Below are 15,000 nucleotides of genomic sequence, written 5' to 3'. Positions count from 1 at the left end.
GACACTCGCATGAGGCAAGGTCAGAGTGAGGTTACCCAAGTCCACTACTTATCCGCATTACTGGACAGGGCCCCTTTTATCATCAGCAGTAACCGTAGCAACCAAGGTTGATCCAGGGAGTTGTAACAACTGGAGATCCAAACATCCCTGGAAATGTGCACTGTGATGTTCGTGCAGACGGATAGAGAGCGAACTCTTCCCTTTCCAGATCATATTTTTTGTACTTAATAATAACAGTTCCACATATAATTGAAAGGTATAGGACCACCCTTAGAGCCACATAAGGCTTTGTTCGTATATGTAACTAAACATCTGTATGGATCATCTTACCAGTCTCTGTTTTGACATATATCACTTCTGCTTAACACAACATACGCTCTTGATTCCCTCATTTTCCCAGCTCACAAGATTTCTCCCACGGAGGTGTAGGCAGTGTCAGGCAGTGTTTTTGGAGCTTAACCCATACAAAGGCTTTAATGTAAAGATAATACTGCAGCTTTAATCTGTAATTTTGGCCTCTCGGTTTTTCCTTTTTTTTTTTTTTTTTAAAGATGGTGGGTTTCCAAGTTTATGAAGACTGAACTATAATAAATACATTTCTTGGTATTTTATTAATTTTTTGGGGCAAGAGGGAAACCGAACAAAACTTTTTATGGTTATGTCCTTAAGCTTATCTAGAAAGTGATCAGAAGCTGCAGATATATTTTCATATAATATAAAAATTGCATTGTACGTATAACAATGTAGGTTTTAAATGCTTTTTTTTTGCTGCTTCCTTTTGCAGAAATGCAGCTCCCTGCTGCGTTTGGACGTACAGTCTGTAGACTGGAAAACCAAAACAATGAGCTAAAAGAGGATGGATTCTGTTGGTTCGTCATTGTGAGTGACCCCTTTCCCGTTTTCCATAGTCATCTGAACCATTGTTAATATGAAAATATTGATAAATGCAGCTGTAACTAGGTCTCTGTGCCTCATGTGCTCCCTCTCTTCGTACTTAATTGCCGTCTCGTCTGTATCAAGTTTTTTTTTCGGCTTTTTCAGGATTCAGACTGGAGGATTCTCTTTACTCAACCTTTTCTGTCCACTCTACCTCTTTCTGCCCCATGGTATTTCCCCTGCTTTTTCTATCCCTCCCGCCACCCCTCTGTCTCCCCCATCACTCTCTCCGTTTAAGTAAATCAATGAACATACACTTTATGCCATTTATTGATCCCTTTGTATCTATCTGTCCTCACCCCCTCCTGCTCTTGCCCTCTCTGTGTCTCTTCAGTTTCCACTCCACTATTTCCCCCATCATTTTTCTCACCCCCGTTTTTTGTCTCTGCTTTGAATTTATAATCTCTTTTCCCCCTCTCTGTCTCTCACTCTCTGTCCGTCCCTTTCTCTTTCTATCGCTCGCTGTGGGATATCCTATTTATATGGCTGGCACCTTCATGCTTCCACTGAAGTGTGTGTGTGTGTGTGTGTGTGTGTGTGTGTGTGTGTGTGTGTGTGCGCATGAGTGAGGGAGCGAGTGTTTGATGTTGGTCTAAGTGGTTAACATAATATGAGCCCTTTGAGAGGTGACGTTCCCACATTTACACACACACACACACACACACACACACACACACACACACACACACACACACAAACACACACTTTAGGCTTTTTGTTAGGCTTTTCTCTGAACAATTTGTGCTTTTTAGTATTCTCCAGCAGATCCATGTATTATCTATCAATTGCATTCTCCCATTCTGCCGCTCTCTCTCACTCACACACACACACACACACACACACACACACACACACACACACACACTCAAAACCACACCTTTATGCCCGGCTGTCTTCCTAGAATGATAAAAAACCTGGTATTATCTTTTGCTTTTTATTATTGCAGATGGAGCCATCATCTCATGGCCTCGCCGTCTCCTGCCCTCCCCCCTACTGCATTGTTTTTATTTATTCAGACCTCTCTCACTTTCTGCCTTTCCCGTCCTCTCCTCCTGTCTGCATGTTTATGTTTATTCAGACACTTCTCCCCTGTTTCCCCCCCCCCCCCCCTTTTTTTTCTCTCCCTCTGTACCCGTGCGTCCTGCTTTTGTTACCGGCCTCGTTTCCATAACAACTGCGACCTTTCAGTCAGTGCCTAACCGTTTTTAATCAGAGGGAGAGAAAGATGCGAGAGCGATGTGATGAGGCAGAAAGAGTGAGGGAGTGACATGGGAAGGGGGAGGTTACTCAGGTGATACATTGGGTGGTTGAAAAAAAAAAAACGAGATAAGAACAGAGAGCAACAACCTTAACTGAGGTACGGAAATTGGCTCTGGTTAAATCATGAGACTTTCCCGTTGACACTTTGGAAGTGTGTGTACATGGGAAAACACTCCCTGCAACAGGTGACAAAGCACTGCTCAGGGTCAAGCATCTACTCAGTTGTGTTCATGGAAACGGGATGTTTCTGTGTAAATCATTAAAATTGGACTTTGCTAAAAACACCGCGGTGCACCTGAAAGGTTGTGATGAACAGAGTGTTTTTCTTGCGCTTGTTCAAAATACGGTCTATTTACTCTCAAAACCTATTATGCAGTAGAATTTTGTTTGCCTTCATGCTGCAGTGTGTTACTCCACCACTCAACATTTTAAAATCCTCAAATACTACACTGTATATAGACAGTTATTTAACCACGTTTTCACTCATAATTTCATAATCAACTGTTTTAGATTCATAAGTATTAGAGTATTTTTTTGTTAACATACAGACTATGCCTTACTATTTTGGAATCAGATTAGATCAGATTAAACTGAAAATGACGTACTATTTTTTTTCTTTACAAACTGTGTGGAGATACTGTTATTGTCTGTGTTTGTTTCTATGCAGCGTCTGTCCTGTGCCTCACAGAAAATTCCTGCGGTGAGATAAAACTGTTAATGAATGACCACCTGCCTTTCTCTTGTGAATTATGGGCTTTACAGGAGGAGAGATGTTGCTGCTGAAAACTCTTACGTCTCCACTGTGGTTTCAACTGCCTAAAAATAAGGATGCCAGGGACTTGTGACCCCCAATTCTCCTCTGAGGTGCTGTTGGAGCATACCAAAAACATGGATTTGAATTTGTGTTTTTGCAAAAGAAGGCCCCAATGTGTGCACAGGTTTAAAATGTTTCCTGTGGTGCTATAATGCTACAACTGATGCTTTTGCTCATCTTTCAAAATCACCATAGACAGAAAAAAATCAGAGGATTGATGACATATTGTTTTTTAATTTGCATATGGTTTTATTTTAAATTTGACTCTTTTTCAACTATTATGCAAATTATGGCTGAGATATCCATCCGTCCATTATCTAAGGGTCGCGGGGAGGACCTGGAGCCCATCCTAGCTGACATGGGGGTAGAGGTGGGGTACACACATACCAAGACAAACAACCATTCACAGTATGGACAATTTGGAGTCTCCAATTAACTGTCTGAGCCCGAACCTGTCGTATGCGACAGAAAATGCGTCATGTTATAAAGTCCTCATAACATTTGATCACTTTATGCCAGCAGCTTACAGTTTGTTTGGACGGGAAGCTAACACTTGCGCCGTTCCAGGCAGGGCTTCCGTACGATTGTGGCCCTTTCAGAATATTTGAAGTGCGGCCTGGAACTTCAGTGTCTTATCAGAGACTTTGTACAACATGTCCATGATGATAAATCCAACATTGAATGACTTTTATGATCATTTTTATCCCGTTTTTGAAGACATAAAAAGCTACTGTTGTTGTGAGCTGACTCCTAGCTGTCCATTTTAGATCCACTTGACCAATCAGAGGCTTTGTTACAGATTTGTACCAATCAGACGCTGTGGACTGGTCGAAAAAAACACAAAGATTTTACACTGTAAACAGGACCTCTCACTCCTCCTGTTTACTCCTGCTACTACCACTGACACTCCTCTGTCACTGCAGACAGGAACTCCTTTGCAGAATGGCATAAGTGACTTTTTGGGTTGGAAAATCAAAGGACTTATTGGTACAAAAATGTACATAACTTTTGATTTGCATTAGTAAGAATGTTTTGAATTGTTTACCCTTATAGCCAAGGCTTGAAAGAACCGCTTTCAGGAGGGGAAAATCTTCATCATGTTGTTTGGTGTGTCATTATAATGAACGTCTGTGAGATTCAATTTCCGTTTTGTTTTCTCTTTTGTATTAATGGTCATATAAGTATTTATACATTCATGTGATATTACTGAAGCATGCATATTCTGAAAGCCTAGGTTGTCCTGAAAACAAAAAATTGTATAATACAAGATAGGGTTCGGAGGATTAACCCAATCTACAGTCTTTGGACCGCGGGAGGACGCCCGTGTACCTGGAGAAATTCCCGCAGACATCCCCACTGGCCTCTTGCTGTGAGGTGACAGTGCTAAATGCCACCGTGCCGCTGGCAAAGATAGGCTATTGCTAACTGTTTCCAAAGGTTATTCAGTTTCTCCCATTGGTGTCCCGTGACACCCCAGGGGGTCCTGAGGCCTAGTTTGGGAACCGCTGCATTAGGGTATCTATCTACTTGTACCTGTGGGAGTGTCCGTGGCCAACAAGCAGCCATCTGTAACAAACTGTTGCTGTCAAGAATGACCAAATGAAAGAATTGCTTCAATTTGAAATCAGTTACTTCAGACTATGTGTGTGTGTGTGTAACAGAGAGAGAGAGAGAGAGAGAGAGAGAGTGGGGGTCATGCCAACATGGGAGGGACCGGACCGTCAAGTGGACAGCTCTGGAGCGCGCCCGCCCACCGCGCGCCACTCCACACCGGCAGCAGCGCGTGAGGATGAACATGGCCAGAGAGCGGGTTGGCGAGGGAGCGAGGAAACCCTGCACGGTGACACACGACTAGTGCAACGAGGAGGCGCTCGACAAGAAGACAGAGAGAGAGAGTCGAGGGGGACGGCTGTCCGGCTCCTCTCTGCCCGCACTGATCTCCGAGGCCCGTCCGGTGCCGGCCGGAACACAGTCGACCGACGCGGAGCGCACCAGAGCGGCCGCTGGAGCGGGAGGCTTCGGGGGGCACGGACGCCGCTGGAGCCTGTGACTGAGGGTGAGCTCTCCCTTTTCCTTCTTCGAAAAGTTGGAACACAGAGCAGCCCGTCGCGTGGCGTTGGCACCGTTCCACGTTCAGTGCGCGGGGGTCAGCGGCGGCTCCGGACCGCCGGGATCTGCGTGCGTGAGTGCGTTATTTCTCTTTCGTACTGCGACATTAGTCCACCGCTGCCAATTAGTCACAGGACTCAACGCGAGGGCGCGCGCGCGCACACACACACGCACGCGCGCACACACTCACGCACACACACACACACACACAGACACACTCACATGCATGCGCGCACACACACATGCACGCACATGCACACACACGCACACTCACATGCACACACGCGCACACACACACACACACGCGCACACACACACCGAGTGACAGCTCGTGCGTGGGAATAGCCAAAGTGGGTTCCTCTCGCGTGGCAGCACCGGCAGAAGCTGAGACTTCAAACATTTGACCATTTATATATATATTAATTAATTTATTTATATTTACATATATTTACATATAAAAAGATAGATAAATAGATATCTACATATGAACAATACAGACATAACTAGCAGGTTGATTTTATTTTGTATCTTTATGTGATACATTTTTGGCGGGCAAAAAATATATGTTTTTAGCAAATGCACATGCAAATAGGCCTGCGAGCCCAACATACTAGAGAGGTCACCTGTCAGTCGCTGGGAATTTTTTTCTCTCCCCGGCCTATGTTTTGGTCACATGTGCTGTCAACACATAAAACCCAGATTAAAATCTCCCAAAATATGTAATTGACTGACATACATTATTTAATGCCAGTAAGTTGTGTGTGTTTAATGCAGTGCCAGTCCTCCCAGTGAGCGAGCCATGCAGCTAGACGGCCCAAGTGCACCGTTCACAAGTCCTAATCTCGTGGTTAATAGCTTTCCTTTTTCATTGCTCAGTGTTTGTGTTTTGTGCAGATTTCCGCTGGCTTTGAAAAGCTAATCTGTCCCTGATATAAGCGCATTGGCTGCTTTGCCATCTGGGCTGTATTATAGTAGAGAAGAGAGGGCATTTGAATAATTGATATTTAGCTATTTATAGGAGGATTATTCTCTTCATGTTGCGCCAGGGGACCTATGCAACAGCCTATCTATCTATCTATCTATCGATCTATCTATCTATCTATCTATCTATTTAATGAATTTTAATGGCGACCAGTGAAAAATCAAGTGCATCTCATTTGCTGCATTTTTGTCCGCAGCCTGTACCTCTCTCAGTCTGTCCTCACATCTGTCCATTTGTCATCCACCCCTCCATCTTTCTGTTGGGCGAGTGTTAGTGTATCCATCTGAAGTGGATTAGGGGTGTTATCAAGGCTAAGTAGGACTACTGTTAACACACACTCTCTCATATGCACACACACACATACACACACACACACACACACACACACGGACAAACACACAGACACAAAAATACATGCCGCTTTCACTCCATTTCACTCCCCAAGGACCATTGACCATTGTTAGCCCTCCCTCAAGCCTCTTTCGCTTTTGTGCAAATGTGCGTGTGTGTGTGTGTGTGTGTGTTTGATGGTAAATACTCTGATCAAACAGTGCTTAACAAGCTGCCTGAACTGATAACAGAGGGAGGAGAGGAAGAGGGGATGAGAGAGGAATAGAGAGGAAGGAAAAGGGGGAAAGGGGCGTCCAAAGGAAATGGAGGTTACCCACTGAAAATAAAAATGGAACGGGGATGTGTGTTTTTTGATCTTGGTTGAAATAGTGAGATAATAGTGAGTAGTTTTTCCACTATTGTTTTACAGGGAAGCTGTGCAGTATTACACACTGTCAGCGTGGAACGTATTATCCAGTAAAAAGATATAAATCTTCACAGCAAAAGTGTTTTAAAAAACAAATCTTAGTCAAACCTTATATTATAATATTACACAATAACAGTTTGGATGTGGATCTATTCCTCCATTTTGTTTCATGAATTTTCACGACGAGGATTGTTCTTAGACACCGCGCTGTTGAGACGAACAGGAAAGATAGCGGCAAAGAGAGGAGGCCGATACGTGACAAAGATCACGAGCCAGATGTTAACCTACTGCACCAGCAGCACATAGCCTGCTCCCCAGTCCGCTGACCTTTTATCCACACCCTCTCTGTCTCTGTCTTCCATCGGGTTCCGGGTCAAAGCTGCAGCATGCTGTTTCTTCCTATGACAAGTCCAAAGGCCGCGGAGGAGAATATCAACCCTCTGTTTGTTGGCTTAACTTACTCTTACTCTTCTACACTCTCACAACGTGTGCTTTCTTCTATTTTTCAGATCTGTGCAAGGACCCATACTCATTACTTTTCAAGTGGAAGTGGCTGCGTCCTTTGATAGGACGGTGACCTGTTTAGCTGTCCAGGTAAGCGGAAGTCATGTCACAGTCATCATGAGGATGATTGGTTTCACAAATGCCATATAGAATCATTACATGGCTTTTTCTTTTCTTTTCTTTTCTTACCTACTACTTACATCTCACAGCAAATTCAAAAGCGGCGTCTCTCAGATTCGTGTTTTTTTACTAGGTTATCCACAGAACAATAAAATCAATTATGATAAGGTCTATTTCTCCTGTATGAACTTGTTCTATTTAAAACTTTTCACATCGAGGTCTCTGGATTATCCAGAGTAACGGGGGCATTGTTTTTTTCGGAAATGCACATTGCCATTGCTTTTTGAATAAAAATGGGCTTTGGGTACCACAAAGGAAATTCCTCTCACATAGACACGCATGTCTGTGCCAAATTAAACCTAAACTATCTGCATGACTAGAGAGACTAACATGAAGCCGAAAATATACCTTTTATTTGTAATTTGGGTGAATTCACACTTGAGGTGTGCTTGAACCGAGTTGTGTAAATGTATTGTTACAGCTAATCGGTTGCAAAACAACACCAACTTCAGCAACAATGGTCACTCTCTCGTCTCTCTCCCCAGCGATGGATTCACCCACAGATCTGTTCGGTGACTCTGCTCCCCAGATACATGCATTTGCCCCCACCCTCAGCTCGACAGATCTCCCTGGAGTTCATCCCCAGCCCAGTGCAGGTCGCCCTCCCCCTGCCTTCAGACCTCCCGCCTTTCCCCTCATCCATCACCTCCATCAGCCCGGTGGAGCCACCAGGAGGACTGGAGCACAACCCAACACAAACCCCAGCACACACAGGCACCTGGAGGACAGAGACGTGGGGGAGGTCGGTGGAGGGAGGGATGGACAGAGGGAGCAAGGGATTGAGGGAGGAGATGAGGGAGGCCTGGAGGGAGAGGACGGCTTGTTGGAGGTTAAGAAGAGGCACAGTGGTGCCGCCCTGGCAGCAGAGTGGAGTCAAGACGTCGTGAGAGTGAAGAGGATGAAACTGGAGAGCCGCCTGAGAGACGGAGAGGCCGATGGAGAGGCAGACGAGGGAGGTAGGAGGCGCGAGGGAGGGAGGGAGGGTAAGAGGCGAGAGAGGGAAGAACTGAAAGAGCAGCTGGAGGAGGCGAGAGAGAGACTGCAGGTCCTGCAGGAGAAGGTGTGGAGGGCTTTTGGAGAGAAGCACATGGCAGAGGAGGAGAAGAAGAGGGGAGATGGAAACAGAGGACATGTGGGAGAGGGAGATGTGGCGATGATGGAAGAGGAGGACATTACAGAAGCGATGTATGACGAAGAGGATATTGATGATGGAGAGATGGAAAAGGAAGCATTTTCCCTGCTCTCTGTTTCCCCCTTTGATAACTTCCACACCCACAAGCGCAGAGAAGAGAGGCAAAAAGACAGAGAAAGGAGGATGGAGAGAGGGAGAGGAGGAGGATTGCCGTTGGAGGGTATATTGGAGGGAGCAGGGTTGTGGTTGGACTGTGGGGGGCTGGTAAGAGGGGACTGGGATGGGGGTATCGAAGATGAGGGCGAGGAGGGGGGGCAGAAGTTTGCTCAGGCGCTGAAGCTGGAACTTGGCAGCGCTGTGGCTCGAGTCATCGACCGAGTCCTACGCCTCTACACCGAAACCACAGATTTGACGCCTTCCTCTCCTCCCGCCGCCATTTCCTTTCTCCCGTCCGATGAAGGGAATGACGGAGGGAGGGAGAGGGGAGTGTGGATGGGACTATTAACGAGGGGAAGGGGGGAGGAGAAGACGAGAAGGAAGGAGGAGAAGATGGCAGGGCAGGACGGAGAAAGAGAGAAGCAGCTCCAAAAGATGAGGAACGGGAGCAGCGGGCCTCCAGGACAGCCACATCGCACTGAGGCATCGGATCTGACGATGCCATTGGCCGTTCAGCGGTCACCTGACATACGAAAGTCTCACCCACTCCTCGGCCCACCTCTCTCCTCTCACCCGAACCTCTCCCTGCATCACCCATCTCTACCTCGCCCTCCCCCTCTCTCTCACCCTCCACTTTTACCTCCCGCGTCACAACCCAAGGACCCCTCCTCTTCCCATCCTTCTTCCTCCTCGTCCTCTTCCTCCTCCTCATCCTTCCTTGCGCCTCCCCCTCCTCCCCCGCCCCCGCCTCCCCCTCTCCCCCTGCCGCTGCTGCACTACTCCATGCAGCAGCTCTTCTCGCGTGCGCTCCACCACCCCCAGCTCCCCCACCTGCCCCCGCCCCGCAAGGACTATTTGAACTCCGACCCTTTCCTGGACTTCTCGTCTCACCCCTCCTTTCCGCCGCTCCCCTTGCTCGGTCACCTGGACCCCTCCCTCGCTCGACATGCCCACGGGGGCAGAGAGAGGGAGAGGGGGATGAGGGGAGATGGGGGGATGAGAGGAGGGGGAGGCATGGATGGAGGAGAGCTCTACCTGACAGCCGGGGGAATATCCTTTTGTCTTTAAGTTGGAAGGTTTTGTGTGTCTCTCTCTGTGTGTGTGTGTGTGTGTGTGTGTGTGTGTGTGTGTGTGTGTGTGTGTGTGTGTGTGTGTGTGTGTGTGTGTGTGTGTTTAAAAGGATGTGTATCTCCTTGACTGGCCTCATGTATACAGCCAGGAGGGCTTGTCTCCCTGTCACCTGAAGAAAGCCAAGCTCATGTTCTTCCACGCACGTTATCCCAGCTCCAACACTCTCAAGACGTACTTCCCTGATGTCAAGGTGTGTGAACTCTGTTGCCATGTTGGATCAAGAACTATATATATATATATATATATATATATATATATATATTTATATATATATTATATTCAAAGCCATGTTTTACTATTAAAAAAATGCTTTATCGAGGCTCACTAAGCATTTACATTCATGAAATTACATTATTTTATGAAAATCAGTATGTTTTATGCTATGCTAGTGCTAGAGCAGGTCACTGTAACTGTGAAACTATTTGTAATTTTTTTAAAGCTAAAGTTACTGAAGCTAAATGACCCTCTTACAATATGTATTTAGTGTCCATGACCAAAGCATTACAGAACATTTTGCTGATAGTACTGTGTACCTACCAGCCATGATAATGTGAAGTCATACACAACTTGTTATTATAATATTTTCTGAGATTCTGAGTCCCTTCACAACCACGACTGACAACCTGAATAAGCAATAGAGTGGAAGTGGATGCAGTATTCCTGTCACTGCAACAAGTGAAGTGCAGGGACTGGAAAAGAAAATACTCTGATAAAGTATATCTGTAAATATGATAATTCACTAAATTATGCTGGAATAACATTATTATAAATAATAGAAAATCAGTGAAATGCAAGCAACAAAATACACACTCACACATATATGTGTGTGTGTGTGTTTGTGTGTATTTTATGTAAATATATAAGAAATACCAAAAATTCAGCCTTTAAAATATTTGTGTACTGTTGTTTAAAACAGTTATTAATTGTGCAGCATAAATAATGTGGTATTATGATGGAAACACAATCATAGAGGTGGTTTTACTAATTTTTGTGAATATTACAGGGTTTTGTTTAAAAGAAAATACAAAAAAACTTTTTCCAAGTGAAATTGGTGTGTCACTATGTGAATGTATTCATCTTTATGTAAGAGCCACCCGGCTCTTGCTCACTTCTTCTCCTGCTGTTTTCCTGTTCACTGTCTAGTTTAACCGCTGTGTGACCTCCCAGATGATTAAATGGTTCAGCAACTTCAGAGAGTTCTTCTACATCCAGATGGAGCGCTTTGCACGACAGGCTGTCCGCGAGGCTCTCACCCGGTTGGTTTAAGCTGGCACTGGTTCATGTTAAACTCGTGTGCTCTGAAACATCCATTGTTTTATAGAATCCCATGTTGGTAAAGATTTGTCTTCTTTTTTGTTTTTTACATCGACAACCATTCAGCCGATGCTGTGCATACGGTGCCATGCCTTATTTTGTAATTTGTCAAAAGAAAGAATTACAAATTGCTAAATCCTTACCTTATCCTTTAACCTTAGGTTAAATTGTCATGTTTAATTGTCGTGTTTAATTTGTACATTTGTTACCAAAATGATAATATCTCTTTGTAATTATTAGACCAAATGTAATACTGGCACTACTGCTTCCAGTACTGTATTAGTTTTAAAACAATTGTGAATGTAACGCCCACTATTATGTAAATCCAAGAGGTCAAAAACAGCCAGTGAATGCATTTGGCATTAGTGTTCGTTAAAAAAAGAATTCTATTAACAGCATGCTTTTTATTATAATAGCTGAATCTAAATCATGTGTCCGTCTGTTCATCCCAGGGATGGTGCAGCTCGTCTGGGCAGAGAGAGTCAGCTGCGAGTGGGCCGTGACACGGAACTGTACCGCATACTCAACATGCACTACAATAAGAGTAACATCTACCAGGTAGGGAGTGTGTGTGTGTGTCAATGTGCCGCATGTGTATTTTCCACTGCAGCCATAGCTTTCAGCTTGATAATTGTAGAACTGCATATAGTCCTTAGATGGCTGTTTTAATACCTTACAGTGGTGCAAGGTCAGCGAAAGCAGCGTTTAGATTTAAAAAAATAAAATGGTTTGGGCACCTTGATTTTCCTTTAATGGCAAAATGTCGGTGCAGTTGCTTGTGAACACAGGAGCAGCACAAGGTCACGTGTGCGACGTCATTAATGCATTATAATGTAACTGCCATTTTTGATGTCACAGCCTTGGTTGGTCCAGTATTATATGCACTAATTAATGTTACAATGGTCAGAGCATTTTGGATTTGCACTCAGTAAAGATATGTATGTTCATCATACCAATATGTTTTCAAGGACTTAATTTAAATGTATATTTTCCCTACTTCTCAATGTGACACGTGTGTGGCTCGTATGGGGATTGAACCCGCGACCTTGACGTTATTAGCACCAAGCTTTGACAAACTGAGCTAACCAGCCATGTCTCACTGTGCAGATGTTTATAGAATATTCAACAGCAAATGATGCATGGATTTTCATATTTCATTTAAACACATGTTCGAGTTTCCCTCTTAGTATAATAATTATTATTTATTCTGCTTAATTTATCAGTGAAAAAAATATTATTAGTAGTAGTAGTTGTAGTAGTAGTGATAATAATTATAATGTCTGTTTAATAACTTGCATAAACGTACAATAGATACGTACCCATGAATAAACTTAGATTGTCTTCAGTATGCATATAAGAATTTTTAAATGTGTGGGGTGGTGCTTAATAAAGATGAAATATGTAGTATTATATATGTCGTCAACCAACTACATGGGGTTGAAAAGTTGGATGGAAATAGTAGAATTTATTATGATATTTACTATGATAGTTTTATTGCTGATAACAGTTTCGATACACCATGAGAGTTGGTAAACATGAATTATGGGTATTTAAGACGGCGACTCTCTATTTATCAGAAGTCCGAGGAAGATCATTGTGCCCGAAACGTCACTAACTGCAAATAAAATCCTTTAACAGGAGTGTTTAGGTTTGTAGCTCTACTGTTCGTCGAACCTAGCCCCATAGTAGAGCATATGTTTGGATGTGTAACAATATGAAATATTACATTTCTAATTACAGTTTTAATTGTTGGTTGGACATATGACTAAATCTTATGCTTATAGCCGGTCTGGATTCGTTTGAGCCGATGTGAGACACAATTTCGCAAAATAAAACTATGTCCGGTTTCTGCCTTTTGGTAAGACAAGTGTGTCCAGAATTTTCAAGCGAAAATTCTCAGACCCACAAATATCCTGCGATAACGTCGAGTGTCTCTCCGCAGGTCCCTGAGAGATTTATCGAAGTGTCCGAGGTGGCTCTGAGGGAGTTTTACTCGGCCATTTGGACCGGGAGAGACAGCGACCCCTGCTGGAAGAAAGGGATTTATAAAATCATCTGTAAACTTGACAGCCCTGTGCCAGATGCCTTCAGACTGCCCGGCTGTCCTGTCGGCTGACGGGTGAACTGCTGCGGTCTGGTGCATGCATACAAATGCACAAATCCATGCACAGACGAACATTTACTGAGAGAAGGGAATAATATAACAGCGCTCTATACTGTACAATTTCATTCAGTGCTACAGTTCATAATTCCTTTATATTGGGCGGGGGACAAAAGGTCATTTGAGTTAATAAAACGTTTTTATGTGACTGTGTACAGGGACAAACACGGACTACAGCAGCCTGACACAGCTAGTGCTGTGATGGGAGTCTTGTGACTGCACTTATCAAAGAATGTGACCGTGCCATTGAATTGGTACGAGTGGACGGGACAGGAATTCCCTTTGCAAACATTCTCCACCAGTCAGCTGAATTGTGAAATAGCAGTGCTGCGACACAGGTTTGATAAAATGGACGGATAGCCTTTCATAATAATATCATGAAAACACTCACGGTCACTGTAAATGGTCGCCGTGAGATGACAAAGGTGTTTGTTTGTTTTACATGATTAACTCCTATGACCATATATATATTTAGTATAAGTTTTATGCATCCAGTCAGTAATGAAATACTGACAGCTGTTCACAAAGGGTGCTGCTCAAATACATGATTCAAATATGGCCACAACCTAAATATATAACAAGATTAGGTGGTTGGTCCCGTTTCCCTTATCGTCACTTTCACTTGGAGCAGAGTGCAGCGTTCATGTGCTCTGAAAAAAATGTCATTTTTAAGAAAAAGTGGTAATATTTTAGTGTGTAATTAACAATCCTCCATTAACTGCAACTAAAAATTACACTTAAAATTTCAGCTCTACTCTCCCTTTGGAGTTTTCACGGTTTAATTTGGTTTACTGCGAGATGATTTCAAAAAGGAAGTTTTCAGGTCGTGGATTCTTTTTGCTTGTGTATCAGTCTGTTTAATATGACATTATTATAAAGCTTTTGTACATGATGAAACAGTGTAATCTAATTGTAATTAAAATACTGTCAAGAGGGACAATATATTGAATTTAAAATGGTAAAATTATTGTTTTGTTGTTTCATGATGTACTCTTACAGTTTAAAAAATTATGTTTTTGTATTCCTTTAACATTATGCTAAAATTGACAGGCCGTTTGATCAGTTAGTATTTATCAATATTTGTTTCCAAAAGGTATTGAGGAAACTTCCGGCGTATCTGCCTTTGGTTGACCGTTCTGGCTTAATCGTAGCTCTGCGAGACGAAGCCCATAGGTAAACTATTTGTGTTGTGTTTTCAAATGCATGTTTCCTATATTTCAATTTTGTATTGTAACCCCGTACGTTTCTCTCATCGCTTCGATCACTCTCTCTTTTATATTGTACATACAAACTGTATTCTTTAATGTACTGTATATCTGTGCCTCACGCAAACTTGGTGAATTTTGATGTTTAAACTGAACAGTGAATTAAAGTGATACCAAGCTTGTGTTGTGGTGTCTGGATTCCCCCCCCCCCCCAACACACACACACACACACACACACACACACACACAGATCCTGGTAGCCAACACTAATGCCATCATATGTTAATCCTTTAATCTAACAACACTACCACAGTAACACACACACACTCACTGATGCTTACACTTGGATGGTGGCTTTG

The 15,000-nt window shown here is 43.6% G+C and overlaps 1 protein-coding gene across 2 annotated transcripts; it reads left to right on the top strand.

Annotated features, from left to right (window-relative positions):
- Nucleotides 1–4,716: 4,716 nt before the first annotated feature.
- prox3 (prospero homeobox 3) lies at nt 4,717–14,823 on the top strand. Of its 2 annotated transcripts, none has more exons than XM_035624684.2 (7): nt 4,717–5,066; nt 7,368–7,452; nt 8,028–9,880; nt 10,044–10,151; nt 11,105–11,217; nt 11,728–11,833; nt 13,218–14,823. In XM_035624684.2, the coding sequence occupies exons 3-7, from the start codon at nt 8,030–8,032 to the stop codon at nt 13,389–13,391; spliced, it is 2,352 nt and encodes a 783-aa protein (XP_035480577.2). In that variant the 5' UTR covers nt 4,717–5,066; nt 7,368–7,452; nt 8,028–8,029; the 3' UTR covers nt 13,392–14,823. The 2 variants fall into 2 exon arrangements, with proteins under 2 accessions (XP_035480577.2, XP_035480576.2); XM_035624683.2 differs by having other exon boundaries at nt 4,718–5,066; nt 10,038–10,151.
- Nucleotides 14,824–15,000: the final 177 nt, after the last annotated feature.

Source organism: Scophthalmus maximus, chromosome 2, assembly GCF_022379125.1.
Source record: "Scophthalmus maximus strain ysfricsl-2021 chromosome 2, ASM2237912v1, whole genome shotgun sequence".
NCBI lineage: Eukaryota > Metazoa > Chordata > Actinopteri > Pleuronectiformes > Scophthalmidae > Scophthalmus > Scophthalmus maximus.
The sequence above is the reverse complement of the archived record's forward strand: the minus strand, read 5'-3'. Positions and strand labels throughout refer to the sequence as shown.